Source organism: Passer domesticus, chromosome 8 (genome assembly GCF_036417665.1).
Source record: "Passer domesticus isolate bPasDom1 chromosome 8, bPasDom1.hap1, whole genome shotgun sequence".
NCBI lineage: Eukaryota > Metazoa > Chordata > Aves > Passeriformes > Passeridae > Passer > Passer domesticus.
Genome location: NC_087481.1, coordinates 49,646,345 through 49,671,691, shown reverse-complemented (window position 1 = coordinate 49,671,691; position 25,347 = coordinate 49,646,345). Strand labels below are relative to the sequence as shown.

The window sequence follows — 25,347 nt, the reverse complement described above, 5'->3', positions numbered from 1 at the left end:
AGAGATGAAAATCCATGCTGGAGTAAGTTCTCTAAGTACAGCTCAAAAGAGCTTAAATCTGTATTTTTCAGAATATACTTCAATATAGTAAAGTGTACAGGGAAAAAGCCCTACATATTCACAAAGATGCCACGGCACCTAATAAACAATATTACAGTGATGGCATTTTCTCATTATTACATGCTGCTCAAGATAAAATAAACTCACCAGTTACGTATTAAATGTCAAAAATAAACTTTAATGTTGTTCATCCTGCCAGTAAAGAATGGAAAAGTGAACAGTCCACAAACCTCATGTCTCCTTCTCCTAGCTGTAAACATGTTGCTGTGCTGCTGTTTTCCATAACTGTTTGGGTAAGGGCAAATTTTCAGATGCTATAAGGCATTCAAATAATCACAAGATCAATTCTTAATCACAAGATCAATGCTATCAATGAATATAAAATAAAACTACCAGTGCTGGTTCTGCATTCACTTTACATTTGAAATACAGAACTTAATGAAAAAGACTGGGAACTGAGGTATGTAGTCTTTGCCATTCATTTTGTTTTATAGTTTCCAACAAGTTGCTATTTTCCTGGATAATAATCCAAAAGAGTCTTAAATCCTTATGTACAAAATTAGAAAAATATTAGTACTTGGAACCTGGAACTATGTAAGGCATTTAGTTGTAACACCACTATTTGCTATATAAGAGATTTTTTTCAAGCACAGTTGTTTTCTTCCAGTACTTTGCTCCATCCTTCACATAATCTTTCCTTGATCTTCTGCTGGAGATCCTTGGATTCAAGCTGTTGTTTCTATCCATTATTACAACCTGTTCTTTCCTCTTTCTCATGTTGTTTTTGCTTCTTCACTTTGAGCACAAACTTATGTTCTTGTGATCATGTCACTCCCAGTGCTAGGATGCATTTCCTTGCACTCATTTCTGCTCTTCCATACAGTGTTCAGTCCTGAACTCTCTCATTCTCACTTGCCTGGGAATATGAAAGTATGAATTCCACCATCTACCTACATATAGATATAGGCCAGGAACAAATATATGCTGACAGCAAATTCTCACACATCTGAGAAGATAAACAGCATTCACAATTGGTCCAGAAATTGCTCTCTCTGGGAAGTCACTGTTTGGTCACACATAATTCCCACAGGGGAAGAGATGAGACTGCCTCAAAATTTTGATGCAAGTCTTTTTTTTCTAACGTTCCTCAAACTTCACAAACTGCAACCATCTTCTTATACATTTTTGTGCAAGTGCTCAACTTGGCAGAAGCACAGAGGAGTGACAGTCAGCTGGATTTCTTGGCTGCAGGTATAAACACTGACTTCCCTCCCCTGAAGGATTAAACTGCTGCCAGCAACCTGAGGAAATTCACAGTTCTCCAGTGAATGGAAAATACTGCCACTAGTTATTTCTTTCTCCCTACCCTGGAGGAACTGAGCTGCTGCCAATTAACATAGCATTTTCCTACACTTTGCAATCCCTTTGAACTTTTTCATGATTTTACAGGAAACAGTTTTGTCTCTATGTAAATCTATTCAGTGCAAATCCCAGTCACAAAAAAAAAGGACTGATAACTGTAGCAGAAGCCCCTAGACAAGAGAATCTTGTTAGTCTGCATCCATTACTCAAAAAAATGAAAAAATGTAGTATTTATAACCAATTTGTACAAAAGCCAAGAAGAATCTAAGTGCAATGGAAAAGAAAACACAGCGACTAACAAATGAAGTGCACATGAGATAAACTACATTCAAAAATTCCATGGATTGGTGATTATACTGCTTTCATGTTACTGCCCACATTACTACAAGTTGTAATTCCTTGAAAAATAGGATTAAAAACTGCCTATTTCGCATACATCATGAACACTCACAGTAGCTAATGATGGAGAAACAACAGAGTTCCAGAGTAAACGGACAGGAGGCTAGAAACTGGAATATTGGTATGGGACTGCTGCTAAAAGGAAAGCTTCTCTTCCCCAGTTTAGTTTTCATCTGTCCACATACATAGCAAGATACATGCAGAACTCATCTCTCACACTAGTCAAAAATGCCCTCTTGTCTGCCTGAATAACTGCATTGTTTTATTTTTAAAGTTCTTAGACATGCCTTCTTTATGTAATAAGTTAAAAACTCACAAAATCAGCTTCAAGTTTTCCCATTTCTTGTTTGTAGCTTCTCATTCGACTGCTGTACATCCCTCGGCTTTGGGGTGGGATCTCTCGAACTTCAAGTTCCATCTGCTCAAGCTGACAAGTGAAAATAAAGAGGAGCTATATAAATCAAAAGGTTAATTACAGCAAGAACAAATTTACCTCAGTTCAAGAAATATACCTAAGTTCAAGAAATATTCCTTCTTTATGAGGAAAAATGTTGGTTATTCTGCAATATACAAAGAATTTATCAAAATCTTTGCACAGTTGTAAGTCAAGAAACAAGTGACAACATTAGTATTATTAACACTCAGAAGGAATGACTCGAGCCAAACATTTCTGGATTTCATTCCAACTGTGATGAACACATCTTAATGGAAAAAAATAGTAAAAGTGAGGATAATTCCTGAAAATGAGCATAGTTCAAAAGAAAGCCTTCCTTCACCTAGCTGTGCAGTTTTGGACACCACTGGCTGAAAATGGTATTTTACTTATTTATGTGTGTGTGTGTGCATATATATATATGTAAAGTTTTATTTTCCACCAGTCTGTGTGTTTAATAGAGTAATTCTCATGTTTAATAAATTAATTCTTTTTTCTTTAAACATTGCTAACTCAGCAGAATTACATAACCTGAACTGGCTACCTAAATCTATGTCCCAAATTTATATGTAAGAATATTAAATAGCTGAATTTCAGGGTTCAATGACAATGCTATTCAAGAACTTGTATACAGTCAAATGGATAAAAAAATAAGACATATATTCTATCCTTCAAAAGCTTTTTATTGCTGCCATGTAGAATTCTAAGGGGCCTGAAATACAAGAATATGGCACAGGGGTACAGCAAACCAAAAGTTGTAAATGAGGGCTGCTAATTACCTGCCCACTGGGTCCTGGAGCCTGCTCTAGATGGTGCTGCCTGTTCAGGAATTCTGTTTTGAAAGGCAGAAGAATCCCACACCTGCCTTTTAAAATCTTTCCAATTTACTTTAAAAAGATAAAAGAATACCTCTCCTTGGTTGCTGTAGGCACCTGAAACAATATTTACTCACCTCCTACTGATCTTGGTTGAACAATATGGCATAGGAGCAGAAATGCTTTTCAATTAGGGTCCCAGGCTACTGGCTGCAGTTCTTCACAAGGGACTGCTAGAATTTATTCCTATGTAATCATTTGCTTACACTTTGAAATTTCATCCTCATATCATAAGAAAAGCATCTGAATTTAATCAGTGGAATTACCAGATACTCGAAAGTAATTTTGCCTGATGTATTCTGATTATACAAAATTATTTTCAATAATAAACTATAAAGCAGACTTTAATTAAATAGTCACTAATGAAACGAAACACACAAAGCAATTTCTAATTCTACCCAGTTCTTTAGCTCAGGCTTAACTTTCCAAAGGGGCATTATAAATTAAACCAATATCTGGAATTAATAGCTTATTTCTTATCAATTTCATCTTAATATATTTGATCTCAAATGTTCTATAAACATTTCCTTCACATATATATATATTGATATATATAATGTGTGTGTGTGTGTGTGTGTGTATTTGAATGAAGTCTCAATTCTTGTCTGTTCTATAAAAACAAAAACATATACCAGTAAATCCAGAATTTGCACCAATATCAGTCTGTGATCCATGAAATCTCAAATGTTCATTCTAAAGAGTCAATATTGGAGAGTGTAAGGTCCAAGGAACAACAGTGAAGCATATTTAGGTTGACCACTATTTACCAATGATTTTCATAATGAGATTAAATGGTGCATTTTGTGCCTGGGCTGAGAAATTTCCATGACAAGCCATGCAGAACATAGTGGTCCAAGAAAGGGTGAACCTCAGTACAACCTAATTTCACGCACCTCCATTTTCAGAACTCATATTTCTGGTCATAAAATAATATTTTTCATAAACAAGCAAAAGCAGAGCAGCCCTTCATATTTCCATTCAAAAATACAACAAAATAGTGTGGCTGATGTTGTCCACTTCAAATTAAGTTTCCCCCTCCCACTTCTCCATATGAATCTGCTCTGGACTCTGGAATCAGCTGCTATATTTTAAGAAACTTGTTAAGATTCACTATTTTATTCTGATTCTAAAGCCCTGGAACTAAAATAGAGATCTAAACAAAAAAAAAAAAAAAAAAAAAACCAAACAACACAAGACAAGAATAACCCAGCATTTGCAACACAACAATTTTGTGATGAGTTCTTCATCAAATATAAAGGCAAATAACAGAGAGAGAGTCTTGTCTTCTTAAAAGTAGAATTTCACTCAAAAATTCACAATTCTTCTGGCACATGCTAGATTTTACACTCAAAGGATTTGCCCAAGGTTAGCTCAACAATCACCTTTCTTGAAAACCTGGTAAAAATAACTATTAGATACTCCACACTGGATGTAGAACAACAGGGTTTTTCTCCAGAGATTTCTTACTCCACAGCTCTGGCTTGAAAGGACTGCTTGGGAGTCTGAAAGTTTTCATGTCAGTTCTGTACACATATCAAATCAATTACACCAGTGATTTTACCCAAACAAAGCAGACAGGGTTTTAAAACCATCACTGGTTAGTGAACACAAATAAATTATCTCTATAATAATATTTATGATACATGAGAGTGTTATTTCCTAGCCAAGTAGGAAATAAAATAAAAAAAAATCAGCTAATCCCAGCTTTGACTACACAAGACAATGAAGGAAACCAATGCATGAAAACTATCAGCAGCAATGAATTAGGTTTATTTTGATTTTCTACTGTACCCTCTAGTTTAAAATAGGATCCTCTTAATCATTTCTGCTATTATAAGGTTTGTTCAAATTGATTTCTACACCCAAGCCTTGACATTAATCACAAACATGTTGGATAATTGCTTAAAGCCAATAATTGAATCTAAAGATCTAAAACAAAAGTGTGAAAGAAAAGCCAGTGCATTAAATGAAGATCACCATTAGCATAAAAATACAAAATACTGGATTTATTTTAATCTTGTAATAAATACAAATGTAGATGATCTTTTTCTGACATAAGGAGAGAAGTAAGAAGCCATTAACTCAATTTCTGCTCCTTCCAATCTACCTGGAGTAGAAAACCAAATATGAATGACCATCCACACTGGAGCTTCTCTGTGCTGCTCTGTCTTTTGCCATGTCAACTTGTAGTCAAAATGAGCTGAAAAACATTTCTAGATTTCTACTTTTTGTAGCTGTTTGAATATGAAAGTGCCCAAAAGACCTTATTGTATCTTCAGAACATCCTCATGAGATGAGACAATAAATTTACCATGTTTCTCACTGGGAATACCAAATCAGAGAGGTTACATGTCTTGCCATCCTCACAAGGCAAAACTGCAGGAAGTCATCCCAAGATCCAGCTTTACTGGATGCTATTCCAATGCTCTGGTCTACAAGACCAATAATTCTATTTTTAAACCAAAAGCCCCATATATGCCTACAAACAGTCAAGAGACATTTTTCTTCCTATGCAACTTAAAAAAAAATTGATTTTATTGTTTAGTTAGTAGCCAAATAACTGTTTCAAGTTTTTTTCATTACAAGAAATTCTAGGGTAGAAAAGCTAATTTCTTTCCCTATCCTAACACTGAGATTACATTTCTGACATTAGATATACCAAACCAATTTGCAAGCAATAAACAAAAGCAGCTTCAGGTAAGGAACTATTGGCCATGTGGGAAAAAGACAATCTCAGCTGTCACCAGCACCTCTGCTCAGCTACTCCACATCTACAAAACTTTACTCTCATACTCCCAGATGGAAGACACTACAGACTATAACGGGAACAAAATAAACATGAGAGTCACAGTTCCTTAACACATGTTGCTTGTCACATACTGAGATTTTTTTTGTCAGTGTGAACCACAAACTAATGCTTGGTTAACAGCTACACTCTTCTTCATCAGTGACTCACAGTGCCATGGCCCCCTTGTCCTCACCTTTATGTCTCACTTGCTAAAACGGAAAAAAGATCTACTGCTCTACAAGATATTTTGTTAGATGAAATTAAGCAGGTGCTTGGGTCTTACAAGCCAAAATCAAAGTCATGGTGTGTAAATATTTAATTCCATTCCTAAAGACCTAATCCAGAACTCTTAAGTCTGTAACTACTTACTAACTTATAGCAATAGTACAAACCTTGCATCACTTAACACAGGATTAAAAAAAGATACTCTTCCTGTATTTGATATCCTCAAATAAGAACTATTTCAAGACTATTATTTCATTTTGTAATGTATCACTGTTAAGCATTTTTAAGGCATGGGTGTTAAATGTTACTATCAATGATCCTAATACTTTTGTTAGGAATTTGCAGTTAACAAATGAAAAGCCAGAACATACCAGTTCCCTCGCCTCTTCGAGCTGTTTCTCAACATTTGCAACCATCTGCTTCTTCTCATCTGAAACAGAATTGGGAAAGTACCAATATAATTGTGCTCTTACCATGAAAGAAAAACATGCAATTTCAAAAGATTGTATGTATTAGCTAAAACAGACTCAACGTTTATTCTGTGTGACATCCTCATGCATGGTGATACACACATTAGTAATTAAAAAAAAAATTTAAAAAAAAATGGAGAATCCTTGAAGTTCTTCTGCCCTGTTATGCAGCATTTGCTAGTTAGGAAAGCACAGCTGCTTCAGCTGTAGGAATTATGCCTCAGCAGGCACTTGTTGGTGTGTACAAATGCATGAGAAGGCACTTGCATACACTAAATGGAAGAAAAAACATTTAAGAACAAAGTCTTAACAGATTCATTTGAAAAATATGAGACGCACAAAATCAAGCATCCCAATTAAAATTAATTCAGGGTCTGAAGAAAAATGATGTTTCTATTCCCCTACTCCTATGCTGGGTCTAGAATTGTTTCTTTTGCTTCAACAGATACAAAATGAAAAGCCACATGAACTACAAGAAAACCACTGTCTTCTAGTAACAGCAAAAATGGAAATTAGTAGTAAAATATAGAAATTTTTAAAAATTCAAGTAAGTTTTAAGCTATACATAGCAATCACCATCTGCCAGGATCCCCAGCAAGGCTGTATCCCAGCCACAGAGACTGACTTTTGTCCTGCCTCCAACCATCCATTTGCAGGCAGAGAATCCAGTCTGAACTGAGAACTGAGATTGTGTCACTTCATCACAAACATCCCAAGTGCTTCATAACTTGGTTTGTTACTGCATGAAAGGGGACTGAGAAATATGCAGACACTGGATAATAAAATGCCCCCACACTGCTTCATTACTGTGGGTATTCAAGGGTTTCCATCCTACTATCACATCTTCCAGCCTTCAGACTCTAAATCCACCCATTGTGTCAACAAAGTTAAGAGCACTCTCAACATACAAATGCTTTGTTTGAAACCAGGAGTATCATGAGACATGTGTACTGGTGGTTTGCCTGATGAAGAAGATAAAAAGTGAATGTCACCAAAGCTTCTTCAGTCACAGCTCCCCAGAGGTCACAATGGACAAGTCTACACTGGCACAAGACTTAATCATGTACCTCTAAACTTCAGAGCTTTGTTTTGAAGTGTGAATCCCCCTGCCCCTCTTCCACATGTTCTCTTTGTATCCTGGAACTGACACATTAAAGACCCAAAGGGACAATCTGATGATTTTCTTCGATCCTCTGCATTCCACAAGCCACTGAATTTCATGAGAGAACCACTTTAATAAAGGAACATAAATCAGCTTCTCACAGGCTGAAATGCCTATCCATCTATCTTCTCTTCACCTAAAATACTCTACACTGTCATTCAAGGACACAGGAACATCACAATCTGTCCTTTCTCAGTTACATATACTGGAGCTCTGCCTGCACAGAGGATCAGGCTTGGGACCATCTTTCCTGAAAATCTGGAATTCACTCTGCCACGTCTGGTGGATTCTAACACAGCAGAAGATGCAGGAAATATTTTCTGTGTAGCACTTGTAGTTTTCTGCAGGCATTGTCTTCCTTTAATTCCCCACCAGGTTCTCATAGCACCCAAGCCAGAAAATGGCACTTTATCTTCCTAATATAAAAAATCAAGAGAAATCTGCCCCTTCCCCAGCCACCCCATATATTTCTACTCTCATATCCCAAAACACCTTTTCTTTCCTTCATTTGGAAGTCAGCAAGATGACAATGGACAAAAATAAAAACAATGGAAGGTATGAAATACACAACACCATTTTATTGAAGCTGAAATAAAATTTTAAAATATAGCAGCAGAAAATAAATTTACTATAGCATTTTTGGTACTTCCCAGAGTTGTACTGAATCACAATTTTCATACACTTTTAGTGATCTGAAATTTAGGGATATGAAGTTGGGGGTTTTTGACAGGTATTTCCTACTGAGCAAATTCTGCTTGTACTTGTGATTACAAGAATTACTCAGCCCTCCAGTGGCCAGTAAAATCCCACAGAGAAATTTAGCTACAGACCTTTTGTAGGGAAAACTCACTAGTACAGAAGAAGGTCTAGCTAAAACTGCTCCCATAAAATTAGAAGGAGAGGGTATTCAAATGATCTCCAATGGTTTAGTTAATTAAATTTTAACCCAACTCCAGATTTTAATACCGGCCCAGCTACATAATCACCCAGATACTGCCTTTGTTTTTCCATCAAATACAGATATGTGAGCAGGCACATGGCAACATCCCAGCACTGCAGCTCTGGAGCAGGATCTTCAGACTTCCAGGAGAGCAGCTAAACTTGTTGCAACTGCTGATCCTCTAGGGCACTCAATACCACGTAACCATGGATTCCAAAGCATTTCTTTTCATTTTTACTTTTACTTCAGTGGTTAAGCAAAGGAAACAACTTATTTCACAGCCAGAATCCCCATAGGAAGGGGGGCACAACACTCACAGGATGACTTGCTCAGAGACTGAAAGTGAGATGCAAGGGAGCTCCTCTGGGTAAGAGAAATTTGCCACTCATCAAGTAGATCAGGACAAACAAGTTACAGTCTAATTAAAGATGTTCATATTAATAACTATATTAGTCCAGTGTGACTTAGCAGTTTTCAACCTGCCTACTCAATCATTTCCTTAAATATACTTTCACAGGAAATGAAGAAAAAGATGTTTTATAACTTTTTGGTTTGATTGAGAACTCAAATATCCCTTAGAGAAAATAAAAAACAATGCTCCATCAAATACATCTAAATGTAGTTTTTTCCTTACATTGCTAGACAGAATATCCCAAACAAAATACTCCACACAGTTTGTATAATTTAAGTGGTGAAATTGACAAACTATGGAAAACGACTGGAAACAAAAGGGGGTTTTGTTCTCTGTTTGTACACAAGGTTGTATCACTTTTTTAAAATAAAGAAGCTTTCAATACATTTTCCCCAGTTCCTTCAGCTTTGCCCTGGCATTAGACACTTCCTTTGTCTCCCAAAATACAGCAGTTACAGAAAGGTGGGAATCTGTCTACAAGGCTGGAAAGATAACACAGCACTGGTTTGATCTCAAAAAAACCTGGATGAAGACTGAGTAGTCCCACTGCTCGTGGAATTGCTGCTTTTCATTAGTACATGCTGAGGAGGAGACTGAGTAACAAAGGGCTTCAGCTCACAGACCACTTGCAGATGTTGCTGTGCTCACTCAGGTGGTTGCATGTTCACCACTGCCAGAAGTTACTGTCCAGCAGCTGAGACAAATGGAACAGTACATGCATTTCTCTCTTTGGGTTATAAAACTGGGTTCAAGAGTCATAGCATAATGAGCCAGACCTGAAACTGAGACAGTAAACTTCAGTGCAGGAGTAGAAGAGAAAATTAAAGGTGGGGCTTTCTTCAGCTAAACCTGTTTGCAACTGAAATGCAGCACTTTGACTGCCCAGCAGAAAATGCAGGTACCAAGTATCAGAAGAATGGCAGCACTCCGGTCCAAAGCCATCACAAACAGAGGCTACTGTGCTGGAAATGGACTAAGTATCACCATTTGTGCTAATAAAACTCTCTTTCATATCAAGCAATCAAAATTTATATGAATTTTTGGTCAAATCATAAGACAGATGTTTCTCTGACACACCAAGGAGCATTAATAAAACACATCAGTCAATGATCTTCATTCTTCAAAGACCTGCAGCAGCATCACAGAAAATCTATTTAAAAAGCATTTCTCTATTTATAACTTTCTTTAATTCTCCAGGTGATGTCTGCCTCAACAACAGAGGACATTTCTTCCCAAGATGTTCTATTGTCCCCGCTGCTCGTTTCTGTGATATCAGAGAGCCTTTGTAACATTTCTTGCTGAACTACTTATGCATTTGTGACAACAGGATTGTCTGCTGAGCCATCATCCTCCTAGAACAGGACAGCATCATGTCCTGACAACACGGAATGCAGGAATGCTGCAAAACCAATTAAGCAGCATTTCTCCATTAGAGCAGGTCCTTCTTGGGCAGCAGAGGGAAATAACCAGTCACTAGACTTCAGGAGATCTCTCTTTATTATGCAGAGTGGCACAAGTCCTTACACCTTTCATCCTGCTTCTTCCAGCGGGGAGGAAGAAGGCCATCAGCAATCTCTCTCAAAACACTGCAGCTGAAAACTGTCACCTCAGCTCCCCTCCCACCTCATAATCCTCTTTTTGAGGCTCTCCCAGTCAGCGCCACAAGAACTAACTGGAACTTCTGGTGATGAAGAAGCAAAGATCTTGCAAATATTCCTATTAAGAAACAAGGGGAAAAGGCGTATTTAAAATATTTCTGATAAAGTGTTCAGCATAATCAGAGATTTTTTTTTTCTAGGTGGTCAAATGCCTCTGTTAGCTAAGACTGCAGGTTGTTTTGAAGTCATGGAATTTTTTTTTTCCTTATGAAAGACAGAATAGCCCTGAAGACAGAAGCAATAGCTAAGCCATAAATGTACAGTGCAAGAAGCAGCTGTAATGCAAATCAGTTCAAACCATGTATAACCAACAACAAATATAACATGGGGGGGAAAAAAATTAACTTTTGTCTTATCTTGACTTCATTTAGCCCAGTACCACACTCCTGGTCCTGCAGGGAACATGCCTTCTGTCTCCTCTGAGAGGAGGCAAATTCTATTTAAAAAGTAACCTTCTAATGGTCTCATAAAAGAGTGATGATTTCAAAGCCTGCTGCTTCTAGGCTATGTCACTATTGAAGCCAACACTCTTTAAACATCTTTTATTTAAGCTCCAAAATCTCCCTAAGTGAATAAGGGAGGCTGATTCAAGGAGAGGATTATCGAAATCCACTACTATGATGCAGAATATTCTTCCTACTATTGAACAGACTCTGATGACTTCCAAAATCTATACAATAAGGAACTCAAATCTCTATTCTTTACAATTAGGGAATTAAATCTCTCTTTTCCTATAAATCAGTCTGGCACTATTGATTTTCAGAGGATGAACCAGCAGTGTATTTATGATGTCTCCCTGTTCCTACCAGAGGTCCTTAAATGTACTGTTCAGAAGTTAAGAAGCCTTTGTGAAGGATTCCCTGCATCATCTCAGTAAATGGTTCCAGTAGCCATTTACAGGTTAAATATAATTTCTGAGAAGATTAAATTACACACCAGATCTAAAATTCAATCACAGGAACTCTGTTTCTCTCTCATCTTCATCTTGTAAGTTTCCATTTGAAACAGACAAATTTTTCCACCTCAGCTGCAGGTTCTGACTGAATTATCTCTCTGTGTCCTTGCTGTTAAGATCAAGAGCAAAATATATTTGTTAAGCCAAGGAAAAGGCATAGTTTCCTTTAACCATGGAGCTCAACCCTATTTTTTCAGAAAACTTTCTAACTTGCTAAGATTAGAATTGGACACACCTTCCAAAATCAAAAAAGATTTTTTATTCAAAATCCCCTGAGATCACACATTTTAGCTGACCACCTACCTCAAATCCTGTTTAGTCACTACTTCATCACTCCATGATGCACTTCCCACTCTAAAAGCAGGATGATATTCTTTGGTCCTGGATGTGTGATACGTTTTCTTTTAGTCATATGGATAAGTACACCATCAGTATGTGTTTACCTCCTTCTTACACAGTATCCACTCCTATGGTTAAGGGTCCCAAGCTTTTGGGTAATATGCATAAGAAGCAGAGGCAGAAGTAATAAATGAGCTGGAAATAGAAGAGGCATTAAGCTGAGCTACAAGAGGAACAGATGGGAAAACCATGAGTGTCAGCTTCCCTCCATCTCACACTCAGAGCCCTGTACTGGGCCACTGATTCCTGTGTGCTGGAAGATTCAGCTGGGCTGATTAACAAAATTAAAATTTTCATCTTTCTACTCTTACAGACAGTACTGACTCTGCTGCAGGGATACATCATGAAACAGACCATGAACGCTGCAGGCTACTGACAAACACGTTAAAGTAAATAAACACGGATTTCTTTGAATTCCCTCCTGCCTGTGAGTCACCACAGTCAATTACCCAAATGAAATGTACGAGAAGCAGGCAGCAAAAACACTGATTCAGATTAAGTCATGCACAAAATCTGTCTGTGCCACAGGAAAAACACTTGATTTCCATTAGCGATGTCGTGGCATGATCACAATAAAGAGGATTCAGCAGCAATGCTGGTACAGGAACATCCCCCAGCAGCCCCTCAGGTGCAGTGGGAAACTTCGCGTGCCCCAGAGCCGGGCAGAAGGGAGGAGCTGATCCTCACAGGCGACCAGCAAACAAACACTGCCAGAGCGTTCCCAGCACATCTCAAGAGACAGCTCGCAGCGGGGACAGACGCGGGGCAGGGAGGTGACTGCGCTGCCTAAGGAGCGAGGACAGCCCGGTGAGAGCTCCCGCGGCTCGCCGCCTCCTCCCGCGCCGCCCGGCGCGCCCCTCGCCGGCAGCCGCAGCGCCGCTCCCACACGGCCGGCCGGGCCTGCGGAGCGACGGCCGCGGGGGCGGAGAGCAGCCGCTCACCTCCTACCAGCTTCGGCACCTTCCCGATGCGGCCGGTGATGTCTGCCGTGAGCACGGCGAAGTCCTGCTCGTAGCTCTCGAAGTCGGAGGACATCGCGGCGATGGCGCTGCCGCTGCCGGGGGCGCCGCTCCGCACCGCGGCGCTTCCGCGTTCTGCCACGCCGAAACGCGTCCCCCGCCCCGGCCCCCGGCGCCTCGCCACGCGTTCCGCCGCAACTCAGGCGATCCGACAAACCCCTGAGCGGCCTTGGCAGCGCGGGCACCGAGGAGAGTCGGTGACTCCCGCCCCGCAGCCCCTCTCGCCCCGCCTCGTAACCTGCAGGCGGGAGGGACGCGGCCGCGGCGCTACCGGCGGGCCGCTGTTTCCGGGGGGGACCGTATTGCGGGCGGACCGCGGGCGGGCGGGCGGCGGCAGCGCGGGCCCCGCTCCCGCCCCGCTCCTCCCCTTCCCTGCCTGCCCTTCCCTCCCTGCCCTCCCCTCCTCTTCCCTTCCCTCTTCCCTTCCCGCCCTCTCCCTGGGCGGCCGGCGGGAGCCATGCACGGCGGCGGCGGGGCGGCGGCGGCCGGGCGGCGGTAGCGGCGATGGCGGGGCCGGGCGCGCTGCAGCGGGCGCGGCGCCTGTGCCACTGGGGCCCGGCGGTGGCGCTGGCCGTGGTGGCCGTGTGCTCCGCCACCGCCATGGCCGACGCCGCGCTCTGGTACTGGCCGCTGGACACGGCCGGGGGAAGCGTCAACTTCGTGATGCTGCTCAACTGGACCGTCATGATCCTCTACAACTACTTCAGCGCCATGTTCGTGGGCCCCGGGTACGTCCCGCTGGGGTGGACGCCGGTAAGCGCTGCCTTGCGACCGCCTCGCCTCGTCCCGGGGGACCGGCGGGCAGCCCTGGGGCCGGGCCGGCCCCGCGGTCAGGACGGTGCAGATCGCCTGCTTTTCGGTGCCGCTGTTTCTCCTCTGTGCCCCAGGAACGCTGCTCGCTCTCAGGCCGTTCCTTGCTCCTTATCTTGCTCTGAAATCTTTCCTTTGCCTCTCCCCGGTTTGCTCTTGCCGCTTCCTGAGTTTCCAGCACAACCCAGTTTGCTCCTGATACCGAAATCAGACAGATACAAACTTTCTGACAGAGTTTTGCTGTTAGAAAGCAGCACGCTCGACCCTTAGATATCCTTCCTCTAATCGAGTGTGCCGAGCGTTGGGTAAACAGAGTTTTTATCAGCCACATTGGTTACACATTCACTAGCTATCCCCACTTATTTAACGTATGTGTGATGTATATGTAGTGCTTTACATTGTCAGGTTCCTTATGAGAAGTCCTCATGTAGCCTTTTGGGTCTCCTTTGGTGGTTTTCAGTGGCCGTTGTTGTGATATTTCAGGTGGCCGTTCCTGGACCCAGCTCCAGCAAGCACAGCACTGTTGATTTCCGTGCCTGCTGCTTTGTCAGCCTTGCAGAGCTGAGCGGGCTTCCTGCCCGAGTTACGTCCTTTAGCTGCTTCTCCGAGGCTCTGTTCTGTCCTGCTGCCCTGCTCCATCCCCTCCCTGTGCTGTCTGGGCTCTGGTAATGCTGCTTGCCTGGCAGCAGTTGCTGTGTTTTATTATATTAGGAGCTTCTCAAAAGCAGAAAACAAGCACTGATGGCTGGGAATGAGAAGCTCGGGGTTGTCTGCATGCTCCTGCAGACACCTGGTTTGGAGATTTTGCTGCTAGCAGTAACAGTTGGAAGTAATTAATTTAGAAAATTTCTTTTTTATTTTATGCAAGCTAGAAAATTATATGGTTGCCATCTGCTTAACACAGCGCAAGATAGAAATTTGCATTTCCTGTGCTTCAGTAATCTCTTGGAAGAGTTGTAGTCAAGAATGACACAGGTTCAGGATCCCAAGGCAGCTGCCCAGAGTTTGTGTTCCAGTGTGATGCAGAGTTTAGTGCTGGTCACCTTTCTAATTGTGGAATATTAACTCAGGACAGAGTCTGGGCAGAAGAGGATCCTGATAATCATCTTAGCAGGACAAGTGGGTGCTCCACTTCCTGAGTGCAAGATTTTGGCCGCTACTTGCTGTCTGCAAGTGTCTCTGCCTCTCATCTTGCTGTAGTTGGGGTGTGTGTGTGTGTAAATGAGATTGTGAGGGAGTTGAACATTAGTTTACCACTGCTGTATCTGAGTAGTGAGCTTAGAGTGGTTTATTGTGTAAAATGGAGAGAAAATGTGCTCGGGATTTTTTTTTATTACAACAACAACATGCTAACTTTTACTCTCAGAACTTCACTGTGGAATCCTGCTTGTATAGTTACTCTTCCTGACAGAAGAACTGTTTATTTCTTTTAGCATCCAGCACTTTCCACAGTGGAAGATGCCTGTGTTGACAGCCAAGAGATTAGCTGGGAGATTATTTAATTTTGGTTTTTCCTCTCTTTGACGCCTACCATTAAATAGGGTTGGACTATGAAACACACCCTGTCAGAAGGAGTCAAAAGTTAGGGAAATGCCAAGATAAACATTGCCAGCAGAGTTGTGTATACATCTAACACTGCTGTTCTTCTGTTTAAAGGAAAAATCTCAGGATTGCATGTATCTCCAATACTGTAAAGTGTGTCAGTCTTACAAGGCACCTCGCTCACATCACTGTCGGAAGTGTAACAGGTACTGTTCCTCTTCACAGCTGTTGAAAGTCCATTTTACAGCAGCTTCATATCTAATAATGGGCTATTACCATAATTTGTGCTTCCAGCAATTGCATTATAATTTTTTAAAAAGCCTCCATATGAGCACTATAGCCCTTTCAAGTGTTTCCACTTTTTAGCTGTATGGTATCTATACAGTTTTGCTGTGTTGTAATTTAGAAAAATTACTGTCTTTAACATTTCCTTTATAGTCTGAAATCAGCTTCTCTTAAGAGACTCTTGATGGTACTAACAAAACGATGCAGTCCTGCTTCAGGGATGTGGGTCTGTAAATACCTAAAAGTCATCTGAAATTCTTTTTAAATTCTGAGTCCAAACATTGACCTGCTTAGAGAGTAGAAATACCTATTCTGTCACCTTCCAAATGGGAATTAAATGTTGATTTGAGTGGAAATTTTGGACTGCTTTTTTCACTCTTCACCAAAATGGGTTTTTGAAGGGAGTTGGCATGTTAAGTGAAGTAATAAACCCTTTGGTCAACTTAAGAAGTTTGCACCTTGTTATCTTCCAACAGAATGATCCTGATACAAAGGACCCTTCATTATAAATAACTATCACTAGAATTTAGTGCATCTTGAAAAAATCAAGGCACTTCAGCTGTCTGCAGTCTAAGCAGGTTGTCCTCTGAAGGACTCCTAAGAGAGTGTGGTGTATATTGCAACATACTTGTTCATTTGTTACTTCTGTAAACCCAAGATGTACAGGCAGAGTTTTTTTAGGAAACAGAAACTGAAACTCCAGAGCAGTGCTGTAATTTGGCTACATCATCTCCAGATTTAAAGCTAATTACTCTTGTCCTTGAGTGACAATCTTTACACTGAGGATTGATCACTTAGGTGGTCACATAGATTTTTACACCTGTCAAGGTAATTTGGAAGGTGAACAAATCTTTATTCAGGTGGGGTTTTTTTGCATCTATAAGCTACACCAAAATAACTGGTTTTATATTGAATACAAGAGTGTCTCTAGGGTGTTTACACATGTTAAATGTATTTTGAAGAAGATTTTCAATGGTGTGAAGTTGATACATAGCAATTGAGAAAGCTTTCAGGGGGTTTACCACTGAAAAGAGTCACTATCACACTTCTGTCTGTATATCTTTCTTTAAATACTCTTTCTACAAGTAGTTCACAGGGAATTTGATATTTCCTTTATTTTCCTGGTATTCTGATTTTTAAAAACTGGCATTAATAGTAGTGCTTAATTATTGTGATCATAGTTCTTACACTTCCCATTCTATGGCTCTGTCTCCAGGCTCTGTGCTATGGTGATTATTAGCAACTAGTTAGTTTGAGTAAAGAGGAGGACAGATAACTGGGGAGGGTGGGACCTGGAAGCACTTTTTATTTGCTTTTTGAAATTCTACAATGGAAGTATAATGCTGAATAGAAACTGAAAACAAACTACTGTGTTGATCTGTCAGAAACTGGTGGGTTCAAATGAAAGAATGGAGGTTGAGAAGTAGAAAATCGGGCATCCTTTGAGTTTTTTGAGAAACATCATATGTGTCCTTTATATTAATCTATATTTATTATTCACAGATGTGTGATGAAGATGGATCACCACTGTCCTTGGATCAACAACTGTTGTGGATACCAGAATCATGCATCTTTCACTCTGTTTCTCCTCTTAGCTCCACTGGGATGCATTCACGCTTCTTTCATATTTATTATGACAATGTACACTCAGCTTTACAACAGAGTAAGAAAACATAACTAAATGCTTAAAATGTTATTTAAGTCAGGTACCTAATTTATCTCTGGAAGTATGAGAGAATTTGATTTTCTGAGAAGAAGCATGTGCAATTCTTTGTTCTCCTTTCCACATGCGCTCCTAGTTCTGTTGTGTACCTATAAGATGTACTTATGGGAATGGAGGAGGTTTCAGAGAAAGTTGTTTCTATTTTCATTCTTTTTTTCTCTGTTGCTTTTCATAATCACAGGGAGTTTCCTATTGCTTTGCGTTGACTGAAGACTGTTTCTGAGTAGTATTTATATATAGAGAGAGACAGGCTGTGTTTTGGCTGGCAGAGAAAACAGCTGCTATTTATTTCCAACACACAAGTTAGATCCTATTTATTTTCTTTTACTGGCCACTTTTTCTGAATTGTGTCTCTTTCTTCAAGAAAAAAAGGTACATTATTTTTGGGACTAAAGATAAATATGTTAGGTGTGGTTTTTTTAACTGGAAAACTGCAACAGTGAGTAAAGCTTGTTCTGGAATACATCCCTTATCTCAGATCCATGGTTGAGATTTTAAGCTTTGATTTCAGCCTTTGTGGTTGCAGTGAAGAGCTTGATGACATCACCTGAGTGTAACAGATGAAGTTGCATTTGTAACAGCTGAATTGTGTTTGCAGAGAGATAATGTTGACAATTGCTGTCTGCAAAGCTTTCAGAGGAAACCTGCAGCATTTCCCTGACACTGATGAATGTGGGTTTTTTAACATACCAGAGTCCAGATTTTTTTGCTGATTTTTGGTCCTGTGGAGCTTGCAAGATGGTGACTGTGGTTTCATTTTTCCATCTAGCAGCAAATTTCTGAAGATACAAGTCTTTTGAGCATCTTTTTTGTTACTCTCCTTCATCTCTGTCAGATGTTGGATACTTACTTTCAGAGCCAGATTTTGTAGGAATAACTTGCTTTGGCTCAGCAGTTGGAAAGTTCTAGAGCTGAATGGAATTTTCCTCTTTGCAGATATCTTTTGGATGGAGTTCTGTGAAGATTGACATGAGTGCAGCCAAAAGAGACCCTCGTCCCATTATTCCCTTTGGACTCTCTGCATTTGCTGCATCTTTATTTGCCTTAGGACTGGCATTAGGAACAACTATTGCTGTTGGTATGCTGTTTATTATCCAGGTGAGTCTAAGGCTCTGTTACAAAGAAGTTAAAAGCTGTAAGTTCTTTGTGCTTGTGGAGCAGAAACAAAATTCAGTATTGAGATAAGAAGCAGTATTCAGAGCTTATGTTGTATAACTTTCCCGGGGATTTATGTAGCTTTGTCCTAGTTTTTCTGTTACCACAGTTTTGGGGTTTTTTCATTATTTTTCATGGAAGGACTTGGATGTGAAAATCGAATGAACTAAGAAAACATGAGGTGGATTTTATAAACTCTCTGAAAAAGGCAAAATACTTGCCCTGTCCCTGCAAATAGGTGTAAATATGCCTGATATATTTCTTAAAATGTTGGAGATCTTTGGAAGGAAACAAAAAGACACATTTTAAGCATAAAGTGGAATACTGTGTGATACTGTCTTAAGTGTATAATTCTAGATCGTGTGTCTCTGCTGAGGGTTGGCTTCTAACAAATGTTTCAGTTAAGTCTATAAGGGTTGCTTTGTTCTTTAAAACAAGTTTAGTTTGTTAAATGAAGCTTTATTTATATAGCTGATGTATTTCTGCAGAAAATAAATCCTAATTGCAGCTAACACTTTTATTTCAGATGAAAGTCATTTTGACAAATAAAACTTCAATCGAATCCTGGATTGAAGAAAAGGTATGCTTTTAATATAGTATTCTTGTACTGCTACAAAGTCTATTTTCCGTATTTATAATTTTTGTCTCATCTCTGGATTAAAACCAAAGATGTTATTTCAATTCACCACTGACTTAACACCTACAACAAGTTTTTCCCTTACCATCTCTGAAATTCACTGAAAGAAATGAGAAATCGAGTAAATGCGTACATTTTTGTGTTTGTTTTGGAGGAATTTGTTGAACATAGAATAATGTTTGCTTTGAAAAGGCTTTCCTACTTGAAATATGTGGGTGTTTTAATCTGAAACTTGAGCTATCTTAGTCATTACATCTGCCTGTAGGTGTAGATTGTCCACCTCAGTGACCCAGTCAAAGTGGCATCTTTTGAGTCATGGTTTTACCCATTTCTTACTTTGGATTGTGAGGGAGGATTTTCCTTGATTGTAAAGAAGTACTAGAAAATATCTAGTCTTCTGTCCTTTAAATTTTTCTTGGATCTCTTTATCTTCATAAAGGTTTTCACAAGATTTTTCAGGAGAAATACAGTCAAGCAACAGAAGCTAAGTTTAGAGGAAGCAAAACTGACTCAGTATTTAGAAATTAGTTTGGTTCTATCTGGTAGTTTTGTGTAAGTCCACAGACATTTCATTAATGTCTTGTTGTCTTTCTTTTATTTTGTGTGCCAAATTAGCAGGAGAATCTTGACTATGTATAAGTACTTAAAGTTTTGTAATGTCAACTCTTTGCATGGGATGTGGCTGGATCCAAGTCCTGTTAGACCTTTGAATAGTGGAATAATGGAACATAAGTGAAAGAAATCCCTGTTATCACTACATTGTAAAATTTGGAATAATATGTTAAAATTTTTACTGTACAACACAGGCTGGTAATGTGTCCCTTTTGAAAGCTGAGCATGGACTGTAATACATAAATATTTAATAAAATGGCATTACAACAAAGAGAACACACTTCTGTGGCTGCTCCACTAGATGTCATCAGAACTGTGGGAATGTAAAGCTCGTGACTGGAATGTGGGCAGCTCAGATCATGCCTGTGTGTGCATTCTTAGAGGAGGAATTGGCACTACCAGTGTTGAGTCATGTTTGTGATGATTAGTCAAAGGATTCTGAGCTGTGGAAGCTTTTGTGTGTAACTGAGAAATAGTCAGGCGTTGGTCCCTAAAAGAAAGCAGTAAAGTAAGATCCGAGTGTGGAGGGAATTGTCAGTGTAGTCAGTTAAAGGGTAAATGAGGGTAACAGGGATGGAGACACCCAAACCAGACATCCTTCTGAATGCCATTATTGGTTTAAGGAGTTTTTAAAGCCTGGGTTGATGTAGCAGGAGTTCACTACTCTTGCCTGAAAATATTTGCCTTTAGGTCCCATGGTCCCATACAGGACTTCTGACCCAGCCTTTTTAATAATTGCTGCTTGACTGCAGTCAGGTGCAGGGTGTTTTTATCTACTGCATTTCTTAATTATTTTCTAGGCCAAAGACAGAATCCAGTACTACCAAACGGGTGAGACCTTTATCTTCCCCTATGATATGGGAAGTAAATGGAAGAACTTCAGGCAAGTGTTTACATGGTCTGGGATTCCTGAGGGAGATGGCCTGGACTGGCCAGTTAGAGATGGATGTCACCAGTACAGTTTGACGGTAACTGCTCTTCAATGGTGTCTCAAGCTGATTCTCCCCACTATACAATTGTCTGCTTTCCTTTGCAATAATAGACCAGCCTTTTTAATAACTAAAACACACAGGCTTGAAATACATGTACAGGAGTTCTGTTAAATGTTCTCCCAGTTTTGATGCACTAAAAAGTTAAGCTTTTTTTTTGTGTTTCAAACTGCTTCTTGTGTTTCAAACTGTACTTCCTGTGTTCTTTGAATGATTTCAATACCTGGCTTCATTTTGTGTTGAATGCTGCCTAAATTTCTTTTTATAATCATTTATAGATAGAGCAACTGAAACAGAAAGCAGACAAGCGAGTAAGAAGTGTAAGTATTTGTTGAAGTTTGGTCTAAAATTACTTTGAAATAATAGAAATAGCAGTATAAATAAATGTAATTAAGCTATACAAGTGACATATAGCAATCTGCTTAATCTTGGCACTTAGCATTTGCTTCTTAGTTTCCAGATGGGAAGAAACATGATAATAAAGAGGACTGTGCTTCATTGTTAAGCAGTAATTTAGAATTTACAGTTCCTTTGACAACCACTGTCATTATGTTTAAATCTGTGGTATGCTTGAATTGATTTTTTTTAGAGTGAAACTTATCAATAGGGCCATGACTCCTTCAAAAAACAAATTTCTGTTCTGTTCCAATCTGTAGGTGCGGTATCGAGCCATAGAAGATTACAGTGGCGTCTGCTGCCCTGTGACTAAAGGTGTTAAAACATTCTTCACAACACCGTGCACTGAAGAACCTAGAATTGCACTGAGTAAAGGGGATCTGATTTTAGCCACCAGAGGCTTAAAGTTAGTGGCTCCACACCTTTGTATTTGGTTTAAAGAAGTATTGGGTTGAGTTCTGGCATCTAATTACCTGTTACACTTCCTTCCCCAGACACTGGATGTATGGTGAGAAGATTCTCATCTCAGCTGCGGATGGTATGGAGCAGTTAATTTCACTTCTTCTGTTGAAAATTGCAAATCAGTTTTATAGCTATCTAGAAATGTGGTCAATATTGTATTTTCATTTCTCAAAATGTAGAATGATAACATTACTGGCACTAGCTTCTCTGCATTCTTCACAGGTTTTATTCTTAGCATCTAACAGACTTCCCAGTTTTGATAAACATTCATTCACTCTGTCAGACTGACAGAACACTGATATAGTAGTTTATTGAAAGTTCAGTGTGATGATGACACTTCATATTCTAAGGAAAAGTTAGACTTTTAGACAATAAAGAGGTTGAAGGATTATTCATTTTTTGATATTTAAATGGTGGTCTGTCTTAATCAAATCCAGGCTTCCTACCTACACATTCTGTATAACTCTAGAGATGATTTTTTGTGTATCTTAAAAAATTGGAGACATCATGTCTTTGTTTGGAATAATTTCTGGAGACTTTAATATGCATTTATAAAACTACCTGGGGGTGTTGAAGATATTAAAGACTCCTGCTGATCCGCAGAAGGCCAGCATCACAGCCACCTGCATTGAAGCTTTTACATTTTTCACTTCAGACCTCTTGCTTTGGACTAAACAAAAGTTTTGCCTGCCAGAGGGTATGTTGGATTCTGTTGTTTCTTCCAAGCAACTGTTAATTCATTGCATGTGCATTTCATATTTGCACAAGCTTCCCAGATGCTGAAATAAATCTTCCATCCTCCTCAGCATTGGTAGAGACACTGCTGAAATACTCATACAAGTAAAAGCAGTTACTGCATCTCAAAAAAGAGGAAGATCAACTAATGAGAGGAAAACAGAGAAAAATTACAATAATTATAATAATAGAAAATGTGAGTTATAAGGAAAAGCCAAAAGAATTGGGATAGTTTACCTGGAAAGGAGTAGGAAATGAGAGACAGCCTGGGTATGAACAAATAGTCATCACCTGTGTGAAAGTCTGTGGTAGACAAGTTTGTTACCTGCTTCCTGTGCCCTTGCTGTGTAGAAAAAGGAGCTGTAAACCTGTTTTATAGACAGAAAGATTCAGATAGTGTGTGAAGATGAATTTTTTCAAGAAAGGTAGAGCACTGAAAAGCTTTGGAGATGTCTGAAAACATTTTAGGTAGTTGGAGAGAATCCATGCATCCCCAGGCAATGATGTTAGAAATTACTTAGATGTTCTGTCTTGTAGAAGAAAATAACTTAGGTAAGTGCTTGATGTCTCTTCCAGTCCTGTGTTTTTCCTCAGTAGTGGGCCATGTTTTGTTCTAAGTTAATGCAACTTTTCATGTCTTAAGGTGGAATAAGAGAACGAGGCTGGTTCCCTAGGAAGTGTGTGGAAAAATACCAGTATGACTCTGAAACGGATCAACCAGTGGATGGAGAGAAGAAAAGCAAATAGCCTTCTAATTTTTTTAAATATGAAATGGAATTTTTACTTCAGACCACAATCCTTTACTTGAAATTTTCTGTATATTACTTTAGACTTATGCAATGAATATGTTAGGATGAGGTTTTCTTTTCCTCACTGCTGAAAGGGTTGTATATGCCTGTGCCATGGTTTGCATACTTTTTAAACAATAAATAATTGAAGAAGCCATTCAGTGGATTGCCTTCAAGATGCATCTTTTTCCTCACAAGTCAGGATTGTTTTTTTATGTTAAATTGCATTCTGAGCATTAAGATTTTAGTTTTTTTTCCTCAGCCGCATCTGATTGTTATGCGTGCTGCTTATCTTTTGTATTCCTCTGAAGCTGCCCCTGAAAATAAACACCTGATTCAAATTCCAGATAAAATTCATTTACCTGTGGCTTTTAATGATGTGAATTGTCCACCTCAAATAAATGATACATTCATATTCACTTGTGGGTTCAATTGTTCTTAGACCTAGAAGAACTGGTTCATAGGCATGGGAGTGTGAACTGACTGAGAAGTAAACATTTAACCTTGTAAATTGCTTTTCAAAGGCTTCAGTTGTTGCAATAGGAATATTTTGTGCTTTCAATGGCAAAAATTACATCCACCACTGTCTGTTCCATCTGAATCTAAGCCAGTATCCAAGAGCAAACATTTTTATGAATTTTGCTATTAATGATTAACAGCCTTCTTAAAGCATTTTCATTTAGCATCTAGGATGAATTATTAGAAGGAAGACCTTAAATTAGAGTAACTTAAAAGCTCAAGGTTTTTAAAATGTCTCCAGAGTGCAGCAGGTGCTTTTGTTCTCATAGTGTAGAGTTACATGTCAGCGTGGTTTAGAGGATTTGAAATCAGTTCATGTGGCTGAAGTGGCACAGAAGAGACCAATATGAGACCAACTGACACTTGAATTGCTATATATGTTTTGTTGTTGAGGCAGTGCCATTCACCCTCCAAGCATATCTGTTCAGGGAAGCATCACTTTATTGTATCAACAGAAGTATTTTCCAGGCACTGCAGCAGGTGGCATCACAGGATTCAGCCTTGAGTTTCTGCAGATCTCAGTAGCACTGGATTTACTCTTGCCAAGTAACTTGCTAATTTTTGTGTCCAAAACCAGTTCTGGCATACATTTCTTCCCTGTTTCTTTTCTTTTTTCTCTCCAGTCTCCCCCAGAGAAAAAGATTAGGCCACCACTGACTTTCATGTCACATTGCTTTAAGGAAAGGATCGGAAAGATAAGCAACATTCTTACATCTAGTTTCAGAGACTTGGAAGTCTTTATAGCCTCACATTTCTGACACGTACAGTAAGTGACAAAATGGTTATTCTAAGATGTCAAGATCTTTGGCCCAGACTAGAAACAGAATTGTGTCAGTTGTTTTTACTAGTCAAAGCTAGAGCTGCCTAACAGCAAGAGGGGGATCTTTTGGTGAATCTTGCTTTCATTTTGGGATAGCTGAACAAGAGCATTAAAGAGGGAGAGGAAAAGCCACTAGCTGTCTGAACAAGACAGGGAAGACAATTTTTGTCTGCAAAGAGAATTGGCCTAGGAAAGCTACAGATACACCTTCTCCATGTTGCATCCGTGTTAGCACTGCCTTTTGAACTGTTAGAGCTGACTACTGCAGGGACAGGGAGGAGCTCTCAGTAGAGACAGCACAGACTGAAGGAAGACATAAGAAACTTTTCATCTTGCTTAAATCATTTTCTGAAGCAGCAGCATAATACAAGAAAATCTCACATCTTATTTCATGTGGTACATTAATTCTTTCACCTCAGCCTAAGCTGAAGACAAGGAAAAGAAAGTTGGGTAGAGGAGCAACTAGACTACAGGAGCAGATCTGGACTACACTAAATTATTGCCTCATGGCTGGAGCTGTGGCTGACCAGTAACAGTGTAGGGAACAAGTTCATGTTCTGCAGCAGTTGTGTTCTAGCTGCAGCCATACAGAGCCAGGCAGCTACAATGTGGTTGCAGCAGAGCCACAAGTAATTCACACAGGCTTTAATTTGATTGTGCAGTCTCAATTTATTGCATCCTATATCCTTAGGACTGACAGCTAAAGTTTTACACTTA

The 25,347-nt window shown here is 39.6% G+C and overlaps 2 protein-coding genes and 1 long non-coding RNA gene across 9 annotated transcripts in view; 1 reads left to right on the top strand and 2 right to left on the bottom strand.

Annotated features, from left to right (window-relative positions):
• The window catches only part of VTI1A (vesicle transport through interaction with t-SNAREs 1A), a 256,745-nt gene extending 243,532 nt beyond the window's left edge, over positions 1 to 13,213 (bottom strand). For all 4 annotated transcript variants that reach the window (XM_064431322.1, XM_064431320.1, XM_064431323.1 and 1 more), the window contains exons 1-3: positions 13,080 to 13,213; positions 6,514 to 6,572; positions 2,138 to 2,248 (exon numbers count right to left, since the gene is read on the bottom strand). In XM_064431322.1, coding sequence (XP_064287392.1) covers positions 2,138 to 2,248; positions 6,514 to 6,572; positions 13,080 to 13,173 — 264 coding nt within the window. In that variant the 5' untranslated portion in view covers positions 13,174 to 13,213. The remainder of the gene's footprint in view (positions 1 to 2,137; positions 2,249 to 6,513; positions 6,573 to 13,079) is intronic.
• LOC135306814 (uncharacterized) lies at positions 8,331 to 13,070 on the bottom strand. Its single transcript, XR_010367580.1, has 3 exons — positions 12,043 to 13,070; positions 11,721 to 11,848; positions 8,331 to 10,842 (listed from the first exon to the last, which is right to left on the bottom strand). It is a non-coding gene; the product is annotated as an uncharacterized LOC135306814 (long non-coding RNA).
• ZDHHC6 (zinc finger DHHC-type palmitoyltransferase 6) lies at positions 13,181 to 23,710 on the top strand. Of its 4 annotated transcripts, none has more exons than XM_064431317.1 (10): positions 13,181 to 13,885; positions 15,624 to 15,715; positions 17,298 to 17,457; positions 18,454 to 18,615; positions 19,199 to 19,252; positions 20,722 to 20,889; positions 21,189 to 21,230; positions 21,567 to 21,712; positions 21,801 to 21,844; positions 23,147 to 23,710. In XM_064431317.1, the coding sequence occupies exons 1-10, from the start codon at positions 13,181 to 13,183 to the stop codon at positions 23,248 to 23,250; spliced, it is 1,677 nt and encodes a 558-aa protein (XP_064287387.1). In that variant the 3' UTR covers positions 23,251 to 23,710. The 4 variants fall into 4 exon arrangements, with proteins under 4 accessions (XP_064287387.1, XP_064287386.1, XP_064287389.1 ...); XM_064431316.1 differs by lacking the exon at positions 23,147 to 23,710 and adding an exon at positions 22,424 to 23,104; XM_064431319.1 differs by having other exon boundaries at positions 13,555 to 13,910.
• The last annotated feature ends 1,637 nt before the right edge of the window (positions 23,711 to 25,347 follow it).

Coding starts and splice junctions, on each gene's coding strand:
- ZDHHC6 (XM_064431316.1), top strand. CDS start 13,181: ATGGCGCTGCCGCTGCCGGGGGCGCCGCTCCGCACCGCGGCGCTTCCG. Junction 13,886..15,623: donor GCCATGTTCGTGGGCCCCGG/GTACGTCCCGCT, acceptor TTCTGTTTAAAG/GAAAAATCTCAGGATTGCAT. Junction 19,253..20,721: donor AATCCTGGATTGAAGAAAAG/GTATGCTTTTAA, acceptor ATTATTTTCTAG/GCCAAAGACAGAATCCAGTA.